Source organism: Uloborus diversus, chromosome 7, assembly GCF_026930045.1.
Source record: "Uloborus diversus isolate 005 chromosome 7, Udiv.v.3.1, whole genome shotgun sequence".
Taxonomy (NCBI): Eukaryota; Metazoa; Arthropoda; class Arachnida; order Araneae; family Uloboridae; genus Uloborus; species Uloborus diversus.
The window spans coordinates 44,023,024-44,030,632 of NC_072737.1; the positions used below are offsets into that span (position 1 = coordinate 44,023,024).

The 7,609-nt window shown below is 32.1% G+C and overlaps 1 protein-coding gene across 2 annotated transcripts in view; it reads right to left on the reverse strand.

The window, feature by feature from the left end:
* LOC129225712 (SR-related and CTD-associated factor 4-like) overlaps positions 1–6,857 on the reverse strand; it is an 83,878-nt gene extending 77,021 nt beyond the window's left edge. For both annotated transcript variants that reach the window (XM_054860200.1, XM_054860199.1), the window contains exons 1-2: positions 6,723–6,857; positions 2,290–2,418 (exon numbers count right to left, since the gene is read on the reverse strand). In XM_054860200.1, coding sequence (XP_054716175.1) covers positions 2,290–2,418; positions 6,723–6,752 — 159 coding nt within the window. In that variant the 5' untranslated portion in view covers positions 6,753–6,857. The remainder of the gene's footprint in view (positions 1–2,289; positions 2,419–6,722) is intronic.
* Between the last annotated feature and the right edge of the window lie 752 nt (positions 6,858–7,609).

Here is a 7,609-nt window from a genome sequence, read left to right on the forward strand (position 1 = left end):
AAGAAAAGAAGAGAATGTTTCAATAAGGAATAGATTCAAGTTTAAATAGACAAAACCAGAAAATTTGAAGTGGTGTTTTCTTAGAGAAATGTAGCATTTTTCGAATGATTAAAATCATTTTTATTAGTTTTAATGACTTATCCAACATTTAAGAATGAATTTTATTACCTTTTAAATAATTTTTAGGGATAAAACAAATATTTTTTTCTTACCCCGTAAGTTTGATATAAAGCTTGTAGATTAAAAAACAAAACGACTATTTCTTACAAAGCGGACCATTACCAGTAAGATGCTAACTTTCTTACTCATTAATATGGACAAGCAGCAACTGAATCGCTGACAAAAAAAAACATCACCATTTCTTGAAAATAGCATTTTTTGTGGATATTTCAAGGAAAATGAAGAACTAAGTAAAACATGTCATTTAAGAGTGCAATTTATTGATAAAATTTATAACTCTTTCTCTTTACATTTGAGGCATTTAGTATGAAAACTAGTTTTCTCCATCTGTAAAAATTTTATAGGATAAAAAAAAAACTTAAGCTCCGCATACTGAATTTTTTCAACAGTTTTTTTTCCCCCTTCGAATAATATTCAATGTACCACTTTTCTTCTGCTTTCTTTTTTAACTTATCTGTATAGTATAGTTTAAATGTAACATTCTGAAAATAGTTAAATTGTAATAAATATATCGCTCATAGGCTGTAATAGCGGCACAACTCAAAAAATCGTATTTTGAGTTAAGTGGGTTTAAAGTTTTCATTGCTAAGGAAGATGTATAAGAAATGCATTTTACTTCTGCCATCTTACGGCGTAATATTGAATTATGAGTAATGCTGGTATTGCTGCTGAAAAGAATGTGTATTTTCATATTTACACCTGTTCTTAGTCCAAAATGTATGTTTTTTGAGTTGTAACACTATTGCAGGGCAATTCCACCGTTACGGACGTAACAATCACAGACTTTAAACACGCATAACTTCAATTTGGTTTCATAAAAAGCTACAATTTTTTTTTCTGTTGTATAGTTTGGTGTTATTAATGCTATCAAAAACTTGGGTGCAGATTGCTTTATTACAAAAAATAACAAAAATTAAAAACTGCCTGTTACGGACGTAACTCAGAAAACAGCAAAATGTATACATTGTCATGCAATTGCTGATATTCCTGTGAATTATTCATAGATTTCTAAAATTTTCTTTGAAATACTTGTTCTAGAGATTTCAAGCTTTCTAAAACCATAAAGTTTTCATGGATATTGGTTGTAAAGTTTATGATAGAAATTTATGTATTTGTTACGGACGTAACATAAAAGTGTTACGGACGTAACATGTCTGATATGCTAATTACACAAAGCAAATAAAAACGTATGTATACTAATAATTTTTGTTAAGAGAGTACGATGGTCTAGATTTACATATTATTTTGATCGTTAAGTTACCGAAGAATGGAAATGTATGAAGGCGCAAAAATGTAATTTCTATTAATTTTGCAATTATTAACTTTCATTTAATCCGATGCTCGTATAAATTAGAAATTGGGTTTCATGCACGAAAATTAGATAATAACATGTTTTAGGAGATTTTTATGATTAAATAAGATTGTTTCTATACACTGAAATTTCTATATATTGAATTTTTTCTGGCAATTTGCTACTTTGATATATGGAGGTCCGACTGTACCTTTAAGTAACTCATTTCAAACAGTTTAAATTTTTATGAGATGAGTAGTACTTATTTTATTAATTCAGATATACTTGAATTCTTATGTTCGGTTTAGTAAGCACCGTGGGGGTATTTCATTTTAGTCGACAAAGTGAGAATGTTTCATACTGTGAACAGTTAGTTCAAAGTACAGTAAAATTCCTGTAATGCGAATACTAACGGGACACATTTTTTTGTCGGCAAAAGAGGGGTATCTGCGGGCAGGGGTTTAATAATATTATTTGCCTTGGAATCGGGGAATTAAAAATTGTCCGCATAAGAGGGGTGTCTGTTAGGAGGGGTTTTACTGTATTTTAAATTTTTTGTAGACACCCTGTGAAGGAAATTTTTCTTAATCTTACCTGAATGTTATAACTGCATATCAACAAAAGAGTGGGGAAGCTTTAAAACTAAATGGAAGCTGAACCCCATAATAGATTATTATTATAAATTACAGATCAGTATACTTTTTAAAACACTTCTTAGGAAAAGGGATGTCTCAAAAAAAAAAAAAAAAAAAAAAAAATCAGAGTGGGGGGGGGGGGGGGGGGAGGTAACATGAAATTACAAGAGAGAAATTCCTTACCTTTTGTATGAACTTTTCTACACTTTGCACAATATGCTTGTAAAATTTTATACCCTTGATTGCACTTTTGGTGATTTGTGTCATTTTTGCCTTTGAAACAGGAGGTTTGACTTCATATAATGAGGATAACTAAAGAAATAAAATAATTTTATCATCAGAATTCAAAGTTAGTTCTATATTTAAAAAATCATATAATAAACAAATAAACCTGAAATTTGGAAAAAGTAAACATATAAAACATACAATTCTCTTGCACACTACAAAATATTTTCTACCACAGTTGATTTGAAATTAGACAAGAGTTAGAAACAGGGTTGGCAAGTTTGTGCCACCGATGGAAAAATCATGTAAAAAAATATTTTAGTCTACTCGGTAAGAATAGGATTTTGTGTGTTAAAATGATAAGAAGTGTTAAATAGATAAAATTCAAAAATTTTTTTGTGTTCTAGTTAAAGGTTTTTTTTTTGTTTAATTTGCTTAAAATTTTAAAAGTTTGTGCGATCTTTCTTCCAAATAAGCGTAATTTGCGAGAATTTCAGATTTTCTTAAAATTTGAAGATGTCTGCAAAATTATATCATTAGTAGGAAGATATTTGTAGAAAATCAGCAGTTTCTGCAGAAATTCTACAGATTTTTCTAGAACATTTATCTGAGTTTTCCTTTCTCATTTTTACAGAATTATTTTGCAGCTCAGACATCTGTTTTGTGACATACCTAGTGATGTGGATCGGGTAAATACCCAGTGGGTAGGTAAAAATTTTTGGGTATTTACCCAAGGTCTGGGTAAATACCCAAAAACTGGGTATTTTACAAAAAAAAAAAAAAAAAAATACAAAAAGTGAATGGGAATTTTTTTTTTCAAATCTAAATATGAAATAATTGATAAAACTGATACATACATAAGTACTACATAGTTTGTAATATTTTTTATTGAAGGACTTGATGAAATTATGAAAGAAACATATCGTGAACCAAAGAATCCTTCTTTTCAATGTCATAATTGGAGAAGTGTAAGCAATTGAATTATGAACTTCAGGATTTCAAAATCACAATCTAGGTTAGTCATATCCAAAATGAAAAAAAAAAAAAAAAAGGAAGCATGAGGGATGTTTAGAAGAATAAACTGAGAAGTTATTAAGACTATGAGATGTTATTTATTTTATTGCTGTTTAAGTGATAACGTGGCAAATATAGAAACAGTTTTCACATTAATAAGCAAAAAAAAAAAAAAATCAAAATAGTTTTCTGTTGTCTTGCTCTCATTTGCATTTGCTCCCCGGTACTTCATGATGAAAATTTATTCAAACTATTTTTATTGACATTTCGTTATGTTTTGATGTCATGCAGGGACATATTAGTGGGTTATAAAAGACCAGGACCTTAAATTGATGTTTGCTTTTTTTTAACCAGTTAAGCTTTTTACTTTTTGTAGAATGGCTTTTTATATCTGAAATTTGGCTAAATTGATTGGGCAGGCATATCCAACACATTTAATGTGAAAATATCATATTAGATTGCTAAGTTGTTGTCTTTAAATATGTGACCAAAATACAATTTTTGAGCAAAAATTTTATTATTTTGTATGTGGTTGGTTATACATAATGGAATACATACAAAAAAGTATTTTAGTTGAATATACATTTTTGAAATAAATACCCGGGTAAATACCCATTTTGGGTATTTACCCGAGGTATTTACCTCTAAAAATAAATACCCGGGTATTTTACATCACTAGACTTACGTCACAAATTTAGTAGCATTCTGCTTTGGTGTTTACACATGGGGGTCCGTTTTGGTTGATCTGAATTTTGTGAATGGTTTGTATTTGGTGGGGTCGGATTTTTGTGAAGGGTCCGTTAACGGACCCAAATTTTTTCCGGCCAGACCCCTGACATCTTTCCCTAACATTTTGAGGAATTTTTAAAATACCCTGATAATTCCCCGATTATTTCCGGAAATTAATATTGCCCTGAGAATTCCTGAATTTCCAGGTTGGCTACGTTCATACCTCGACTGGTAGCTACCGGTCGAGGTACGCGATCGCACATGTTGTGTTATCACCAAAAAGAAAAATACGTCCCAATATTACTTTTTGATTCGATCAGTCTCTACCTCCCTTTTTTATGTATCATTCATAACAATTTGTACCTTTGTTCCAAAGCTAAGGCTTAGATACTTTCCACTTTTAGACATCTTTGATTTTCAAAGGTTCACTCCTCTAACCATTAGCATTTAGCAGAATTACAATAGTCAAGGAATGTAGACATAAGCTTCTTTGCAAGGAAAACATAGATGAATACAAAAAAAATAAAGTGTGTATTTTTTCTTAAACAAAGACTAAATGGATCTTTTGCTATTTTTTTGATACAAATTAACCCAGAAGTGTTTAGGTGCAAATTTATTGGGCAATCGGATTAGTTCAAATTTACTGAATTTATTAACTATCAATTCATGTTTTTGAAGCATCATTATAAGAGATCGATTCAGTTCGGTATGTATCTCATCGTAAAAGTTCACATTAAAAATACCAGCATTTCAAATAAGTCTTGAAAACTCATTAAAAACTATTTTTTTGCAGTAAGTACCGAAAATAATGGTATTACATAAAAATACTTGAAACAAAGGTAATCCTAATTAGGGGCGGATACAGGATTTCATTTTAGGGAGAGTCATGCTCAAGAACGTAGTCTTATGTACAAAAATTTTCTTCCGCGAGCTGTCCATATTTTCAATATACATGTATAATTGAAATAGATTAATCTAGCATGAAAAAATTGAAATTCGTCAAAGGGTGCCATGAGTTGGAAAAATTTGAGAACCCCCACTGGTATATGTAGTTCTTTTCTAACAAACGCAGGTTTTTCAACAGGGTTTCAGACTAATACGGTGGGCTAGTTTACGAGAACCTATAATGAGGTTTTGCGCTAACACGACCTCCAATTTTACATTTCTTGCACGATACTAAATCTAAAACACTGATTTTAACTTTTAATTCCCTGTAACGCCGAAACACGTGTATGCTGTAATTTACAAATTTGTGCTTCTACTTACGTTGTTTTGTCTTACTTTACTGTTCAGCACAAAGGTATTTATTTATCTTATTTACAACTCATTTAAAAATAAACTCAGCACGACTTTACATTTAAAAAAACCCACACTCAAACGTTTTATCGATTGAAGCAATGCCTGTAGCTTTGGATATGGTTTTCCAATAACCATATGATTAAATTTGTTGCAAAAAAGTGAGGGACGTCAGACACTTCTTTGTTACTTTTCATTGTACTGGCTCCTGAACCTAGCGCCACGGATGAACTGTCTCAAGAAAAGCTATTTTACTGTCTACGTATTTTAAATGTGCCATAAATAGAAAAGTGAGTTAATACCCCCCTCCCTCCACTAAAAAAAAAAAAAGAATTCGAGGAACTATTTAATGTTTCTTATTATGGTTTCGGTCTGGCTTTTCATTCTTTTTTTTCAAGCAGTCAGTTTCACTACTCAAATGCAAGAACCTTAGAACAGATTACAAAGTATTGTCGCAGATTTTAAGGGGGGTGGGGTCATGACCCCCCTTCCTTGTATCCACTTCTTACGGTTTTGATCAAGTTCTTTATTTTTTCGAGCAAACATTCAAATATTGTTGCGGGTTTGGGAAGGGGGGGGGGGGTCATAACACCCCCCACTTGTATCCGCCACTGATCCTGATACCGGTATCGCGATCACTAGGTACCCTATGCTAACCCATTTCACACGGGTCCATCATTTCAAATTTTTCCAGGGGGTCAAAGTGCATTAACTCAATGCATATTTTCGGAAAAACGATTAAAACTATGCCCACGTATATGGATATGCTTCACTATCTCAGTCAGGGAGAGGGAGGGGGTGAACTCCCTCCTGACCCCCCCCCCTACACGACAGGCCTTATTCCAGAATTAAAAGCAAACACTCCTCAAGGATAGCAGATCTTTTAATTGCTGTTAATACACTTAAAGGCAAGAAAATTGCTAATAAGCAAGAAATATAACTGATAAAAAATAATTGAATATTGCAACATAAAAACGCACGTTCAAGTTCACAAAAGTGTAAACAATAGAAGCTCTAAGAGCATTAACTAAGAATGGAAGCAGTAAAACGCAATGAACACAAGAAATAAATATCATAAAATAACTAAGTGCACAAGAAAAAAAATCAAAATTTGCATTTAAATAACATGCAAAATTTTTTGTCAAGCGCATCATCACACCGAAAGAAAAAAGACAAACATTTATCGAAATCAATGTAAATATGATGAAATAATATGCTTTTTACAGATTATCTTAACTAGCAAGTTAATTGATAAAGCAATATTAGTAAATTAAACATATCATACAGTGCATCGCAATGGCGATCGATAAGTAGGCAAAACATAACGTATGACTAAAGACCCAATAAAATACCTCATTATTGAACACACGAACAACTTCCATCTTCGTGCTTGTAATTCTCAGATGTTAGCAAGTCAAATTCTTAAGAAATCATTTTAAAATTAATGAATTCATAATACAAAATGGCGACAACCTTTCATACACCGCAATCAAGAACAAGCACTTTCACTGTTAACCGTAACTGAATTGACACATTAGTTTCAGTTACAGTATTTATTACAAACAGTTGTAAATATGTCAGAAATACACGAAAAAAAACTTTTTTTTCCCTCTAAAATTTTTTCCCAGCACAAAAAGAAAGATTTTTTGAAAAACATTAATATTAGTTGAATGAAGAGAACTTTCCGCAATTTGAATATAAATAATGACAAATTTTGCTCATAATCATTCATGCTGCCACCTAGTGGCAAGCTGTACCAAATTAGGTAAATATTTTCGTAGCCTACGAGGATGCAACAGTGATATTTTCTCTAAGATTTTAACAGGGCTATAGAAATAGGAGGGCTGGGTCTTAGCGCCGAGAAAGAAGGATTTATTTACAAATGCCGGGTACATTGACCATTAGGCCATAAAACCGCGGGCTCTCCAATATTTCTTGACAACACAATTAAAATTAGTTAGTGCAGAGCAGTCGTCCAGATGAGCAGCGTCCATGACTTGTCCAGAGTTGCATAAAGTGCAGATCAGGGAATCCTTCAGTTGAAAGCGGAACAAATAGGCATTGAGACAATCGGGTCCTGTTAAAAGTCTAAAAGCAGCCACAGCAGCAGCTCGAGGAGAATTCGGGATACAGTGCGACTCATTGCACAGTGAAAGTAACAAAGCTCTAACCAAAAATTTTAACGAACGTTGCTTTTGAAAATTAAAGTAGAACCTCATTAACCCCGGACTTTTGGGGA